Consider the following 17,561-nt stretch of genomic DNA (forward strand, 5'->3'; position numbering starts at 1 on the left):
TGGAAGTCTAATCGATTTATTTCTCTCTCTCTCTCTCTGCTTTATTTCGTTTTCACGCATTCATACACACCCTGTACAGAGAAAGAGCAAATGAGTCAGAAAACGCAAGACGCAAAATCCTATGAAAATACGTTCTCCTTTGTGTCAGCTGACAGTTCAGATCAATGTCAGATCAGTCACAGACAGAAATGCACTGAGCACAAAGAACAAAGAACATATATAATGTCTGTCATTATTTAAATTACGCAATACTGGCCATGTCCCTTATAAGCGATATTGAAATCTTCTCATCTTTGTTCATGCCTAAGAAACATCTAGTTGGATTGGACACAATTCACATAGTTTTAAGTTTACACGCACACATGCACATTTTCACATGAGGCTCCATGATTTTTAAACACATTCATGGGAGGAACTGATTTTTTTTGTGCTTTCTGATCATATCAGGTTGTATGTGCAGTCTATTGGATTAAAAAAAATCTTAAATTTGGCATTTAGTCATTAACGAGTATATATTTTGGCACAAGGCAGGCAAACTAGTGCAGGAAGTAAAAGGGAGTGTGATTTAGTCAAATTAGCCCTGAACCAACATGGAAAAAATGGGAAATGCCATCCACTGTCTTGTCACTGCTGGCAACGGATGTTTCCATGACTGTCCTGTGACACACAGCTTCCATCGGTGGAAAATATTCGGGAGAGAAATGTCATATTAAGCTTTCCAATGTCCTCCAGATTGGCAATAGTAACACTGTGCACACTACATCATTAAGAGCACTCACAACATTACAAGAACGAGAGAAGAAACGTACACTAATGATAGAGAAAGGGAGAGAGAGAGAGAGAGAGAGAAAGAAACAGAGTAATCTTCTGTTTTCTTAAAAAGGTTCCAGTTTCTGTCATTATTGCTTAAAGATTGAATTTCACTTAACTGAAAACGCAACATAAAATTCCAACAAACAACCTTAGAGATATTTAGGAACCGTCACTTTTGGACAACATGTGAAATCCTCCACCTACCAAAGACCGTCACAGTCATATGTATCATAACCAGCCATATCTGCTGTATGGACCTCATGAGGACGACACAACTAGGAATGGTGCAGTTACGTCGTCTTGTGCCTCGAGTAAGCATGAAGATATCCACTGATGGACCGATGTTGTTTCTCATTCGCTATTGAGATCAGTTTTGATGTTCAGGAGTTATCAAAACACACACGCACACACAAATAAGAGATTTGATTTATGAAGTCCAAGCAAAGTCCTTGTTCTAAAGTGTCCTCAGGAAAAAAATGCTGAATTTGTCCATGTTGTGCCTCTTGAAGTGTCAATATGGCTGTTGTTAGTTAGCTCTGTACAAGGCCCCAGGCTTCATCCCCTCAAGGGCGAACCGTCCTCTGAAAAGCAAGAGCCCTGAGTGGGCTTGAGACTCACCCGTGGCTCCAGGCTTTGAGGCCTAGTCTGGGCATCCGAGTCTCGGCCCGTTTTTTAGCATTATTTCTTATATCCCGTCGCTTTGTTTTTCTCGCAAGCGCTTTGATTTACAATTTGACGTAAAAACTACTTAATCTTATCTACTTCGCATTAGATTATCTCCTTATTTCAGTACGCATGTCTCTTGCAGAAATGGTGACAAAGTAATAACTTCGAGTAGAGCTCGCTCTTATTATCACATTAATTACAATAACCAGATAAAGAATCTACATTAAACATCTCATAAAATTCTACATATTTACTCTAATTGTATATATTATAAATGTTAATGATTCACTTTTGAAAGCTGTATTCATAAAATATTTACAAAAAGCTCTGTATGCTAGGGCACGTTTAAAAAAAAAAATCAGACAGATGAAAAATGGTACAACATACTGTAGACTCAACAGCAACATCTAATACTACAGGTCTGAAGTCAGATGATCAGTCCTAGTCCATCCAAAACCGTCAAAGAGGTGACTTTTTGTTCATTCTGATGGGAACGCTTATATACTTGTAGCGGGTAAGTTTAATATGTTGCTATTCAATCTTAAAATACTCCTGCACCCTCCTTTCGACATTACGGTTATTATGTTTTGGCAATGGCTCCTCTGCGAATAAATCAATGCATACAGAATCGAAAATGTTATTCTGAATGAAATCAAGAGTAATGAACTCATGACAGGTTTTGGATCAAACACACACACAAAAGCAAATCACATGATGAGGGTTTAGATCTTAATCAAGATGGGACGCGGATAGATTTTTGACAGGCACGCTGACCTTTGTGAGGCCATAATGAGGGAATACCGAGAGCGAAATATGCGGACATAAAAGGCCACGTCAAACTGTGACTGAACCGTAATCATCTCATCCGAGGTTGTGTGTGTGTGTATGTGTGTGCATGTGCAATCTCAAATCATCTGATCTATGCATCAACACTGAGGAAATTACGACACTGATTGGGAGCGAGTGTGTGTGTGCGTTTTGCCGTGCTACCAAATTGTCACCTTCGTATATTAGACTGGCACTCTGTTATTCTGTGATTACCCATGGCAGAAAGCCTTAGCATCTGTAAACTGACAGACCAATGAGGTTTGTGTTTGTAACAAAAGCCGGTCAAATGAGGTTATTTGAAATGTGCGAATACACAGACCGACGGCAATGTGGAACGACATGAAAACAGACTAATAACAAGTCAAAATACTTAAAAAAAAGCATCAAGTAAAGGGATGTTTGCATTTCCTCACTAAACGAACAGCTAGCGCAGTTATAGGTCTCTAAAATTGGCTTTCCTCTAATAAATTATACAATAAAACCTGATTAATATCTGTATAATGATAAATATCTCATAAAGCAAAGCTAAATATCTTTCTTATAGCTCTTTCACTCCTTTATCAGTCTCGTCCTGTCATTCAAGCGTTCATCTGCATAGTGGGCTGGTGTTAGCAATGAGGCCCCTCCCATATTCCCATATATGGTCTTGCTCTCTCTCTCTCTCTATCTCTCTCTCTCACACACTCTCTCTCCCTTTGCTGCATAGTTCAAGAGTGACCCTCTCGGGGTCACAGTTTTTGAGGAGGATAGGGAACACTATGGGAGTGTGTGTTTGTGTTTATATACTAAATTGTATACAGCTTGGAGAGAGCAGGAGCACAGACGAAGTTTGCACAGAGACCGTCAGTACTGAGAACGGATCGTAAGACTAAATCACGTGAATGTGCGCCCTTGTGGTAAGGGCGCGTTTGTTTCGTTTCGAGGTGATCAATAAGGGGAAAATATGATGGGGGTGTGTGTTGCTCGCAGAGGTCCGGGGGCCGGCCTAAAGAGGGCAGGGCCGAGGATCGGCGTCTGAATGAAAGTGGTGCCCGGCGGGTGCCGCAGCGCGAGAGGATTGGCTGCGACTGTGCAGAGGGTGGGCGGAGTTAAGGGGGTGGGAAGGAAGCTGGCGGCCAGATTTTTAGTCAATTGCTTCTGGAGAACCAGTTTAGTCTGAGAGAGAGAGAGAGAGAAAGACAGATACAATTAATCATTATGCAAAAATGTAAGATATCGCAAAGGTATTTTTAATAGTGCAGTGAAACATTTCCGTGCCACTTGACTGAAAATTTGGTGATGAATATGTTTTGCACTTGGTGAGCTACTGTCACTACTTGTTGGTATTTTTAAGGCAACTTGGAAAATAAAATACTGATACGATACCACAGTTTGCGGCTTTTGGTTGTAATTTTCAGTCGAAGGGCAATAAGAGAAGCGATGCAAGTCTTCACTGCTTTTCTAGTGATAAGAACAGGAGAAAATAATGGGAAGATGTCTGTGGACGAATAAAATTCCTAAAGACCCCTGTCTTTGTTCTCTCCACTTGGCCCTGATGCCTTTGAGGCTTTAATAGACCACAGCTACTGAAAGAACTTACAGGTTAAAACCAAATGCTGTACTATCGATTTTTCCCCACATGGAGTCTAAACGCCCCAGATATCGAGTGAAATCCGTGCTGAGAAACTCCTTCAGTGGCTGAGGCAATGTGACAAGTGCCTGGCATCTAGCATTTCTTGTTTCTGCCGTTTGTAAGCTCTTTCAGTAGCTGTGGTCTACTAAAAGCCTAAAAGGCATCAGGACTAAAGTGGAGAGAACAAAAGACTCATTTTTGGGTCTTTAGGAAGTTTTATTCGTCCACAGGCATCTTCACGTTTTTTTCTCCTCTTCTTTTGCTAGGAAAGCAGTGAAGACTTACATTGCTTCTCTTGTTGACCTTCAACTGAAAATGACAACCAAAGCCGCACAATGTGGCATTGTATCAGTATTTTATTTTCTAAGTACTGTATTCCGAGGTGTGTTGTGGTAAAAATAGCAACAGGTAGCGCCAGTTGCTCACTGAGTGCAACCATTTTACATAATCGAAATAATGGCGCCCCCCATAGTCCAAAATATGTATAAAACTATGTGGATTTTTCAAATGCTTTACACTTATGCAATTCAGAGAAAAAAGTCAGTATTGCGAGTAAAAAAGGTAAAAAATACATTGTTATTGCGACTTTATCTTGCAATTCTAAGTCAATTTCTTACAAATTCGAGTTTATATCTCACAATTCTGGTATATACAGGTTATACAGGTTATAAACTCTGAACATGTCTTTTTCCCTCTCAGAATTGGACGTTTTAACTCGCAATTGCAAGAGAAAAGTCTGAGAAAAGTCAAAATTGCGAGAAAAAAATCAGAATTGCGAGTTTATATGAATTAATTTTTATTGCAATTGCGAGTTTATATCATGCAATTCTGAGAAAAAAGTCAGTAAAGGTAAAAAAATGGTTTGTTGCGACTTTACCTTGCAATTCTGAGTAAATTTCTCTGAATTGCGAGTTAATAATTCTGAAATGGGAGAAGTAAACTTACAATTACGAGAAAAAAGTTACAATAACCTTTTTTTTTTTTTAAATAATGGCACCCCCCATAGTCCAAAATATGTATGCTAGATGTATGTAGATTTTTCAAATAACATAAATCTTTCATGGGTTTTCTACTTCGTATTTCAGTAAGAAACATCATTTACATTATATTAAGCCATTCAAGTCTTTAATTTTGAAATATGTAGTCCTAAAGTTTCACCACCGGTTGATCTAATCTTGTGATATGGTGCATAAATTATACACTACCCCTTTAAGAGACTGTTAATTGGGTTTAAGTTCTGTCACTCACCTGTGAGGACAGAGAGGAGAGATTGCATTGGTTGATAACTTTCTTCATAGCAGACACTGCGCCACTCGCATATCCGTTCCATCGGACGCCCTGCTGGAACAGATCAGGAGAGCTGCTATAATCAAGTGTGTGTAGCAGACATAAAAATTACTTTAATTACACAAAATTACTCCTAGTATCATAATGAGCCTGTTTGCTGGCATCCTCCACTCAGCAACTTCCTCTCCTTTTTTCCCTTTCCTCTCTGTCATGCTGAGAAGAGGTGTACTTTATTATCCTGCCCTGTCAATCATCATCAGTCCTATTGTTTAAAATTAACATTGGGTTTTAATATGCATTTGTACTACATCAGCATATGATACAATCATATTTGATTTTTTTAATTACTCTGCACTGATTAGCTGAATATGAATTTTACATTTACACACGTATATCTGGTGGGTGCTTTTATCCAAAGAGACTTATTTACATTACATTCAAGGTGTACATTTTAGTAGTTCATGAACTCTCGGGAAATTGAACTCATGACTTTGATGTTGCTGGCGCCATGCTATCCTGCTGTTTGAGCTATAGGAAAACATGACTATTAGCGTGTAAATCACAGTGAGTGAAACCATGCTCACCGATGCTGCTGAGGTAGGCTGGCTCTTGGCGTGAGGGTTGAACTTGGGTTTCGGGGGCTTCCCAGCCAGTCTATCCTTATGCCTTCGGCTGTTCATGTGCTAAACAAATACAGAAATAAAGGTGTAATTTTAATGTTGCATTTTCAAGCCTGACATATATGGAAGCCTGTTTCCGCCACTCAATACAAAAAAAGGTAATTGTGACTTTTTATCTCACAATTCTGACGTTCTTTCTTAGAACTGCCTGATACAAACTTGTAATTCGGATTTCGGCAAGTTATAAGTCAGTATTGTGTGATATAGATTTAAACTCACAATTCTGAGAACATGTCTTTTTTCCCCTCAGAATTGGACGTTAGCGAGTTTATATCTCACAAGAAAAAAATCTGAATTGTGAGTTTATATTATGCAATTCTGAGAAAAAAGTCAGTATTGTAAGTAAAAAAAAGTAAAAAAAAGGCTATTGTGACTTTATCTCACAATTCCGACTTTATAACTTACAATTGCGAGTTTATATCTTACAATTCTGAAAAAGTCAAAAATGGGTGATGTAAATGTATAATTCTGAGTAAGAAGTTCTGAGAACATCTGTCTTTTTTCCCCTCAGAATTGGACGTTATAATTCGCAATTGCAAGTTTATATCTCACAATTTTAAGAAAAGTAAAAATTGTCAGAAGAAAAGTCAGAATTGCGACTTTATATCCTGCTATTCTGACTTTCTCTCGTATTTGCAAGTTTATTTCTGAGAAAAAAGCCAGTATTGTGAGTAAAAAAGGTAAAAAATATGGGTATTGCGTCTTTATCCCGCAATTCTGAGTTAATTTCTCTGCATTGTGAGGTTATATCTCGCAATTCTGACTTTATAACTTACAATTGCGAGTTTATATCTTACAATTCTGAAAAAAAGTCAGAAATTGGTGATGTAAATGTATAATTCTGAGTAAGAAAGTCAGAATTGAGGGATATAAACTCGCAATTCTGAGAACGTGTCAATTGCGAGTTTATATCTCATAATTCTGAGAAAAGTAAAAAAAAAAAGTCACAATTGTGAGTTTATATCATGCAATTTTGAGAAAAAAGTCAGTATTGTGAGTAAAAAAGATAAAAAAAAAAAAAGGTTATTGTGACTTTCTCACAATTCTGAGTTAATTTCTCACAATTCTGAAAAACAAAGTCATAATTGGGAAATGTAAATTGGCGATTGTGGGAAACAAATCTGAACTGTGAGATAAAAAGTTGCAATAACCTTTTCTTTTTTTTTTTTACTTTTTGTCAGTTGTGGAAATAGGCTTCCATAGACATATGACATCCTTGGTGTTTAAATAATGAGATACTTGGTCAAGATAACAAAAGAGAAGTTTTTCCTTTTTTTCCTTAAAAATCTTCAACTTTTTAATAGCTTTCACCTCTTTCCCTGCACTCTCTCTTTCCTTTTCAAAAGGCTTCATCTTGTTTACTTTACACTTCAGAGACAGCTTAAGGGAAGCATGACATACCATTAAATGTCATGTTCCTCAGGCCTGAGTAGACACCAGGCCAACAACACACACACACACAAACTCCTCATTCTTAAAACTCTACAAGAAAAAGGTTTGTAAAAGCATTTTAGCTAAATTTCTGCACTGCAACAGTTCACATGGGAATGGTTACGAATGATGAGAACTTCATTGTGGTCATGACTGTGGTGTGTATAAATTGAAGGCTAGAAGAGTACCAGCACAAACGGGGTATCAACAATTTAAGTTCACCCAGTCGATATGCACTGGAAACATTAGGGCCTGGTTTCACTAAACCAGGATTAGGCCATAGTTCAATTGGGACTTTTAAGTAATTTTATAGATGAAAAAACATTACTGGTGTGCATCTTGAGACAAAACAAAGACACTGATATAATTTAAGCGCAAGTTTCTTTCAGTTGAAACAGCTCAGATTTACGTTTTAGTCTGGGACTAGGCTTAAGCCTTGCCTGTGAAAACAGGGGTATATCTCTTAAAATGACTTATGTTGGACTGATTAGCATGTTTCTGGTACATCTAAATCCAAATGCAAGCGTTTACACAGTTACTCATGGTTTATGAGTTTATACATTTTTACATTTACTCTGTTTATGTGAGAAAACATGCTTTTCCTAACACAACAACACCAGGTAACAAACTTGGCCAAGGACATGTTTTTCCTCTGAGAAACAGTCAGTCAAACTGCCAATGTGTCTGTCAATGGTTTAAATGATTTTCAGCAGCTGTTTTGTCAATAAACAGGATAATTTCATACTGGATAAAATAACAAGGCTGCAATATAGCTACCTGCTACTAAAAACAAAGCTAGTTAGGCTAGGCTAGGTATACTTATAGTACCTAAAACATATTTTTACAATATTCCAGTGTGTCACATGCATGTGCGCAAATGTGTTTTATTTTACCTGGCTGAGTTGAGTCTCAGAGTTGACATGGATCTCACAAACTTCACAGTAGAAGCTCTTGCTGGCCACGCCCACACTCCCCTTACTGGCCAATCGCTTGCTTTTACATGAGGGGCGGGACGACATGGCCTTTCCTCGTCGTCGTGGCAACACACTCTGTCCATCCATCATTAGTTTATGCTTGGTGCCTGTGATGTGAGAAAAAGTAAGGAATTCACTTGATAAAGGTTACTTATTTAAGCACAAATATACTAAATGTATGGGGTGAATTTACAGATTTATCATGAAACAACTACAACATTGATGTAAATGTTAAAAACAAAGGTGTTACGTAAGTATGCAATAGTGGTATAGCAATAGTAATTATGTCTATAGTTACAGTATTGTTTATTCATGTTTTTAGATTATATTGGAATTATTTTTCATTATGGAGCTGATTAAATATTAATGGTGTGTGATAAATTATTTGTTAGACTATTCTCAGATTATTCACATTTGTTTATTCATTTATTGGGTTGATTCATGAGTCTCCAAACCAAAATAAGTTAGTAAAAATACACTACCATTCAAAAGTTTAGGGTCAGTAAGAACTCAATGTTTATTTGATCAAATATCATATTAAGGGGAGACACTGCAGACAAAACAGTTTTTTTCATGCATCTGTCAAGTTTGAGGTTTTGGGTTTTTTTTTTTTTTTTAAGTGTTTTTTCAGATGAGTGGGAAGAAAACATCCAAAAGACACTGTTAAGTGTTTCTTTTATAGCACTTTATCTATTTGTGTCAATAGATTTCAATTACAATCCATATTTTTTAAGGCAGTTTTCTCAAAATGTGTTTTTTCTCCAACACTGAGCCATAAATCTCCACTTCAGTAGCTTACACACTTACACACACCAAACGTTACATTTTTATTCCTTTCTATATCCTAAAGATTTTTACAGAGTGATTTGTTCATATATAATTTGCTTGATTTTATACATCATTTTATTCTCTAAAAAAGCTGTAAAAAATATATTAGTTTTCTGCCTGTTCTAAGTATTTTCTGAATTATGGAGTGACAAAATGAGATACCCAAAATACCTTGACTCTAATATGTCAAAAAAAACAAAAAAAAAACAAGAATTTTGAAATTGACTTACCCGTGTTTACATTTTTGTACTAGAAATATATTCAAATTAGCACATATTTCATTAAATAATGCCTTATTTGCATATTAAAACCTAACATTTTAGAAAACTTGTAATAGAAAAAATACTTGCAATTATCAATCAACTGAGTAAGTAAGGTGATAACCTTATTCGCCTGCAGTGTCTCGCCTTAAAACAGTAACATTCTGAAATATTACTACTTTTTTCTATTTTAATGCATTTTAAAATGTCATTTTTTCTGTGATGGTAAAGTTGAATTTCATTCTGAAACCATTCTAATATGTTGATTTGTTGCTCAAGAAACATTTTTTTATTATCAATTATGCTTCTTAATATTTTTGGAAACATTAATACATTTTTTCAGGATTCTTTGATGAATATAAAGTTTAAAAGGACAGCAACTGCTTGAAATAGAAATCTTTCATAACATCATTAATGTCTTTTTTTTTTTTAAATCTTACTGAATGCAAACCTTTGAGTGGTAGTGTACATAAATAAATGAAAAAAAGAAAGAAAGAAAGATATGCACCACTATTGTGAGCATCCATCTGAGTGGTGGAGTTGACTGTGACTTTGCAGATGGGGCAATGCAGATGTTGTTTGGTCTTTTTGGGGTCCTTCTCTGCTGGTGTGTCCCCTGTAGGGTTGTCCTGCTGAGTGCTTGTCTCGCTGGTGGAACCGGTGGGTTCTACCAGACTGTCTTGGTTCTGGAAGTTAGGGGAGGAGACAGACAGGTCCGCAGATGACACCTCTGATATAGGTGTCAGGACCACCGAACTGGAGTGAGCATCATCCACCCTCGCGACAGGATCTGAGTCACAGACAGGAGCTGAATACAGAAAGAAAGTGAGTGAGTCAGACTGCTGTTCTCCTTCACATCAATTACACAAAACTACAGGAGTGTTTCTGGATATTTGAGTTGAAGTGTTCAAGTTTTTATTAAAGGGATAGTTTTGAAAATTCAGGTGACGAGACTAACCAATAGCTCTTTCCAGATATTCTACACCACCATGAATTAAAATATATGTCACTAAAAGGCAGACATAAGCAAAGAATAACAACAGGCCTTCTGGGAGACATCTGTAAACTACATGTTGTGTGTTTATGTGTGTTATTTTCCTTATTAGCTGAAAATCAATCTAACAATCAACAAGTAAAGGCAGAAAGCCAGCAGTAGAGCACCACTATTCAGCATAAAAATATTCTGCTCAAACATCTGAATGTCTGCTAGCTGTAATTTAGCTGTGGGCTAGCGTCCAAATTGGCAGAAATGCACAGCGCACAGGAACACAAACACAAATGCAGACACTTTCAGACGGTTTTCAGTCATGCAACATTATTAAGGCTGTGCTTTTACAGTCTAGTGCCCATGTGTTGAACTTCAGACCATTTATTTAAGCTTGTCTTTGAAACTCAAGTGCTGTGTCCTTGTATTTGATCTATTCTGTTAAAAAAGAAGATAAAGGCCATAGCAGACAGGGCAGTGAGAAATCAAATGAGTTTGCTCTGAAAGCAACACAACTACCTTAGTCAAGGCCCCTTAGTCAACAGTCCATGTAAATATCTTTCTACTACCTTTCTGGGCAGGAAATGTCCAGGAAATGCATTAACTGAAAAAAATGTAAAGCCTGAATACAATGTAAAGTGCTTTGGATAAAAGCATCTGGCAAATGCATAAATGTAAATAGCCAATTATGCTTCCCTTCTTCAAAAAAAGCATGAAAAGGCAAAAGAAAATATAACCCTGGCTACATTAAACATGGGTTGAAATAAGGATAATCACAGCCTGTGTGTTTTGTGTGGTGAATTATTGGCTGCCCATAGAATAAACCATTGAATTTCAAATAACATTTAAAGGGATAGTTCACCCAAAAATGAAAATTCTGATGAAAATACAGATAATATTCTCACCCCTTGTCATCCAAGATGTTCATGTCTTTCTTTCTACAGTCGTAAGGAAATTATGTTTTTTGAGGAAAACATTTCAGGATTTCTCTCCATGTAATGGACTTCTATGGTGCCCCTGAGTTTAAACTTTTAAAATGCAGTTTCAAAGGGCTCTAAACGATCACAGCCGAGGAAAAAAAGAGCCTTATCTAGCAAAACGATGGGTTATTTTCTAAAAAAAAAAACAATTTATATACTTTTTAACCTCAAATGCTTGTCTTGTCTAGCTCGGCAAGACGAGCATTTGAGATTAAAAAGTATATAACCGATCGTTTCGCTAGATAAGACCCTTCTTCCTTGGCTGGGATCATTTAGAGCCCTTTGAAGCTGCATTTAAACTGCATTTTATAAGTTCAAACTTGGGGTCACCACAGAAGTTCATTATGTGGAGAGAAATCCTGAAATGTTTTCCTGAAAAAACAAAACAAAAAAAACACCATTTCTTTATGACGTGAACATCTTGGATGACAAGGGGGTAAGTAAATATTATCTGTAAATGTCTGTTCTGAAAGTGAACCACTCCTTGAATTACTCACCATCATGTTGTTCCAATCCTGTAAGACCTTCGTTCATCTTCAGAACACAAATAAAGATATTTTTAAGGAAATCTGAGAGCTGACCCTCCATAGACAGCAACACAACTGACATGTTTAAGGCCCAGAAAGGCAGTAAGGACATCATTAAAATAGTCCATGTGACATCAGTGGTTCAACCATAATGTTATAAAGCTTCAAGAATACTTTTTGTGCCCAAAGAAAACAAAAATAATGACTTTACTTAATTTATTTAATTTCTTCTCTTCTGTGTCAGTCTTTGAGGTTGTGTTGCTGTCTATGGAGGGTCAGAAAGCTCTTGGATTTCATCAAAAATGTCTCCTACATAGGTTTGTAAATTTAGGACTCATCAGAACGTGTCGAGTTTTGCTGAGTAACACAGGATTTAAACACGTGAAAGTGTTTATTTAGCAAACATGTCTGCAAAGAGCGAACTCTTTTGAAATGTGCACAGATATGCTGAATTCCCCCCTCTGGGGAATCAGATAGACTGATCCTTCTGTGTCTCACTGAGATTTAGATTATACCAGTTAGCCTAAAAGGGGGTTCCTTGGGGGGTAAGAGGAAGAGTTTAAGGAAAATAGAGCAGGAAATGGAAAAGGAAGGTTGTGTGTTACCACTTGTGTGTGTGTGTGTGTGAGTGTGTGTGTGAGTGGGAGGTTTGCCTTCACACCTGAAAAATGTGCGAAAGTTAATGAAATGGAGAGAATTGCCTTGGGTAACACTTGGTGCCTATCTCCCTGTGGAGTGTGTGTGTGTGTGTGTGTGTGTGTGTGTGTGTGTGTGTGTGTTGCAGTGGGCTTGTACAACTGATCTTCAAAGACCAATATGATCTGAGTCACTCTTTTTAAATCTTTCCGTTTTGGACAGCTCACTCTTTGCAAAGACTCGCAATGTGAAACATGCGGGGACGGATGTGGAAGAATGAAGTGACGGATAGCGAAGAGAACAGGATAGAGCATGATGGCTATATTTAACTCTCTCTTTGTAAGAAAACATCAAAACTCAGCAAATGTAAAACACTCCACTTGTTCATACTACATCAGCAAGCTTGTGATGAAAACGATCCGCGACATCTGACAGCAAGAGCATTCAAAGTGTTTCAATAGCTGTTATAAAATGAACCCCCTTCATCTAGAAATTTCCAGAACCACCCCCCCTCCCATCCTCGCTTTCCATTTCCAGCTTCTTATCGCTGTTAATAACAGCTGACATGCTTGTAGAGTTGTGATTGGCCCCTGCAGCTGCGAGCTTAATGACAGAACAGTGCTAATTTCATCAGGCAATCAGCTCAATTTGTGTGTGTGTCTGTGTGCGCGTGTGTGTGTGCGCGTTAGCATAAGAGCATTTCAAAATCCACCGAGTGATTAGCTCTCGTGTGTGTGAATGCGTGTAAGATGACACTGGGTTTAAGAGTGCGTTATCTGTTAAATTAGAGCGTTAACTCATCGGTAACCAAAATACCGCATTGTAACTGATTGATGCATTGAATGCATTTACGTTGAAGTACGGATGGGTTACTAGTCAAGTGACGCTGACTAGTTTATCTATATTTTTTCTTAATAAAAAATAACACTTTTAATTCGGAAACACACACACACACACACACACACACACACACACACACACACACACACACACACGTATATAATACAGTACTATTTACTGAAATATATACACTATCAGTCAAAAGTTTTTGAACAGTAAAGATATTTTTAAATAAGTCTCTTCTGCTCACCAAGCCTGCATTTATTTAATCCAAAGTACAGCAAAAATATTTTTTTACTATTTAAAATAGCTGTTTTCTATTTGAATATATTTTAAAATGTAATTTATTCCTGTGATTTCAAAGCTGAATTTTTAGCATCATTACTCCAGTCACATGAGTCACATCCTACAGAAATCATTCTAATATTCTGATTTGCTGCCCAAAAACCTTTATTATTATTATTATGTTGAAAACAGCTGAGTAGATTTTTTTCAGGTTTCTTTGATGAATAGAAAGTTCAGAAGAACAGCATTTATCTGAAATAGAAAGCTTTTGTAATGTTATACATGTCTTTATTATCACTTTGATCAAATTAAATCATCCTTGCTAAATAAAAGTATCAATTTCTATAATTTCTTTCCCGAAAAAGTCCAAGCTTTTGAATAGTATAGTGTATAATGTTACAAAAGCTTTTTATTTCAGATAAATGCTGATTTTTGGATCTTTCTATTCATCAAAGAATCCTGAAAAAAGTACTCAACTGTTTTAAATATGGATAATATTAATAATAAATGTTTCTTTCTTCATATTAAAATTATTTCTGAAGGATCATGTGACACTGAAAACTGGAGAAATGCTAAAAATGTAGTTTTAATCACAGGAATAAATAATTTTTTAAAAAATATATTAAAAAATAAAGCAGTTATTTGAAATACTACAAATATTTCACAATATTACTGCTTTTGCTGTATTTTGGATCAAATAAATGCAGGCTTGGTGAGCAAAAAGAGACTTCTTTAAAAAACATGAGAATTCTTTACTGTTCAAAAACTTTAGTTGAAAGACTGGTAGTGTGTGTGTGTATTTATTTATAAAAGTATAAATATGTTAAATGTTAAATACATACTATATATATATATATATATATATATATATATATATATATATATATAAATTAAAGAAATTTCTTTAAAAATATAATAAATACATCTTAGTAAAATATCGTTTGTAACAAAATATCTTTTTTTATACATTACAAATGTATAAATAATGTTAAATATACGAGAAAATACATATACATGCACACACACACAATATATAATCATTTGATTATTTTTAACCCTTTATAGGGCGAGGCACCATATTTGATCACTTAATCGAACATTTTCAATAGCGTCTGCCTCCCTTGTATGAGATCGTGTAAGCACATGGATTTGTCCCAGCCAATCAACGGATGTTAGTCTACGTCACGGATAGCGACACAATGGCATCTGACCAATCGGAAGTTGTCTGGGGCGCTTCAAACTTCAGCGTGCTTCCGGAATGAGAAAATGCTGATTTACGCTCCTACTTTGTCCCACAAAAACGGAGAAAGCATCGAAATGCACAATGGTAAGTCAATGAAACTCACACATTATATAGCTGAATAGTTGTGTTATATGGTGATATAGACGTTGTTTGCGTTTGATTTCTATAAATTAGTGAACGATGTGGTAAAAAAAATGGTGTGATCATATTTGATCATACGCCCGTTTGTGGTAACACAACAGAATGTCCATTTTTAGACATACGCCCGGTTCAGGTAAAAGTAAGGCAAGTGATAGTTTGGCTGTTTTTATGCCTGTTTTTTGTCCACTGAATATTGCAAAGGCTTGTATACCATGATGCAGTAATCCAGTGTCAAACTTAAACCATTTATTGAAATGATCAAGAAATAAACAGTGAAAAATTTGTAATTTTGGTTTTAGTACCAATAGATTGGTGTTTATTATTTCTGCTAAAATAGGTGGTACCACCAGTACTTAATGCTATTTTTTTCAGTTCTTATTATAAATTTACTATTTATGTGAATATTATATGTTTTCAGTAGATCTGCACTTTTCTTTCACAAACAAATCAACATGGGCTTGATACTGACTCAGAAACCTTTTCTTTCGCAGCTGTCTACTCAACAATTCTATGGATAGAAGTCAGTTTTGTTGTGCCAGCTGACCCCATCTAGGGTTCTGACGAGGAAGACAGCAAGATTTTTAATTTCCTAAATAAATATTCTGTTAAGTTTTTGTGTTCATACATATATATATATATATATATAAATTGTGTGTAAACTGTTTCTAAATAAATATTCTATGAATATTATATATGTTTTATGTATTTATTTATGCCTTATATTTAAAATGTATACACATTTTTTTAGGGGGAAAAAGTTACCATAGACCGGCAAGTGACTATATATGATCACTTCATTTAACCTAATTTTCAACATAAAAACATAAAAAAAAAAATTAAGTCACAAAAGTTTAAAGGTCTTGTAATAACCTCCAATAACACTCTGGGGTTGAATTTTAGAATTTCCAAGTATTTCAATGAGTGCCCTATAAAGGGTTAATGTGGTGCACATAATACGTCATGAAATTATAAGAATGACTGAAATGACTCATTGGATCGGCACCTTTTTTTTTTTTTTTTTTTTACAATATATGAAATAAGTTGCATGAATCCAGTAAATATTCATTATAAATCATCACTCCTTATAAAAAGTTATTCTTGCTGTTACTCAAAATAAGCAAAGATTTCACATTTTTGAGAGTTATTGAGAGTAATTAAAATCAAGAGCATAGATAATCCACCAGGGGGCAGAAGTAAATTATAAGTAGAAAAAATACTGTTAATGATGTGGAAGCCTTAGAAAGCCACACATCAAATGTAATACATATGACATCATGGGGTTGACTAGCATGCTAACAGTGTCTCTCCAGATGCATCTGACCCACTGTTAAGTTAACACTAGTCCAACCTAAAAAATGCATTCTGTCCCAGCCATACTAAAAGCAGTTTTTCCGACAAATCAGTGTGACTTAATGTAAATACACATTAAAAACTGCTCAGAATGGGGTCAGTTGAACCCATATATCTTCTTTGTAAGACAGATTAGACGTTAACAGTAAGTCCAATTTGAAAATATGTATTTTTGCGAATAGCTAGTATGAATAATGCTTTGGCATGTGCACGAGAGCTAATCCAAACACAAAAGCTTTGAGACAAAATTGCACTAGCTAATCTTCTCATTCTCCATCTCTGTAGCTCTTTTAAACTCTCTCTCGCTTTCTCTGTTCTCTCTTTATCTAATCTCTCCTTTTCTTCCCTTCTGATTGTACGCTCCCTCTCACCGTTGTGTTGCCATGAATGGGGCCGAATATTAAAATGTGATTTGATGAGCTTGGTGTTCTTGCTCTCTGTCTTTTTGCCCTATCCATCCACTTTCATTTGCTCTCTCTCTCTTTCACTTGCTTTTTTTTCTTACTGAAGGTCTTGTAGCAGAAGAATGTGAAGTTTCTGACTCCCTCCCTCTTCATTTTTTTTTGCCTTTATCGTATCCCTTGGGCCCATATTCGGGTTGGCTTTCAAATCATATTCTATAGAGTTTGGGCAGAGGAGAAGAAAGAAAGAGTTTAAAAGGGATGAAAAGGTAGAGATTATTGGAGAGGGATGGCTCAAAGCTCTCTGTCGGCTTGTTGTTCTGTTCTCTGTGTCACAGTACTTCGCCGTAACAAGAGGAAAAGTCAAGTCCTTCAGTCATGAAAAATTAAATCCCCTTAATATACAGGACAGATCATGAAGAGCAGGACTGGAGGATATTCACAGCAGTGAAGGAATCACAGACAAGATAAATGCATGATTCTTCTAAAATGCATACAAAATAAAATGACAAAATAAAAAAAAATCATGATAATAACAAAAACTTGTCTTTGTTTTCTTCAGACATTCTTGAGGCAGTCACAAACTAATGCTTGTATATCTGGCCTAGATTTTTACTCTCTGCATTTAATGTTATCAGTTTGACTTCTTATGGATTGTTAAACTGTACAGTAGGTAGCATATAATACCATGCAATAAGATAAAAAAAATCAATTTAATTTCATTCTATTTGAACATATATTTAAAATTTTACTTTATTCCTGTGATGGCAATGCTAAATTTTCAGTGTCATTAC

At 35.9% G+C, this 17,561-nt stretch overlaps 1 protein-coding gene across 1 annotated transcript in view; it reads right to left on the bottom strand.

Moving 5' to 3' along the window:
- znf385c (zinc finger protein 385C) overlaps positions 1–17,561 on the bottom strand; it is a 121,749-nt gene continuing 104,188 nt past the window's right edge. The window contains exons 5-10 of the mRNA XM_073832635.1: positions 13,032–13,110; positions 9,888–10,229; positions 8,211–8,398; positions 5,791–5,889; positions 5,168–5,260; positions 1–3,462 (exon numbers count right to left, since the gene is read on the bottom strand). Coding sequence (XP_073688736.1) covers positions 3,235–3,462; positions 5,168–5,260; positions 5,791–5,889; positions 8,211–8,398; positions 9,888–10,229; positions 13,032–13,110 — 1,029 coding nt within the window. The 3' untranslated portion in view covers positions 1–3,234. The remainder of the gene's footprint in view (positions 3,463–5,167; positions 5,261–5,790; positions 5,890–8,210; positions 8,399–9,887; positions 10,230–13,031; positions 13,111–17,561) is intronic.

This window comes from Garra rufa, chromosome 1 (assembly GCF_049309525.1).
Source record: "Garra rufa chromosome 1, GarRuf1.0, whole genome shotgun sequence".
Classification (NCBI taxonomy): domain Eukaryota; kingdom Metazoa; phylum Chordata; class Actinopteri; order Cypriniformes; family Cyprinidae; genus Garra; species Garra rufa.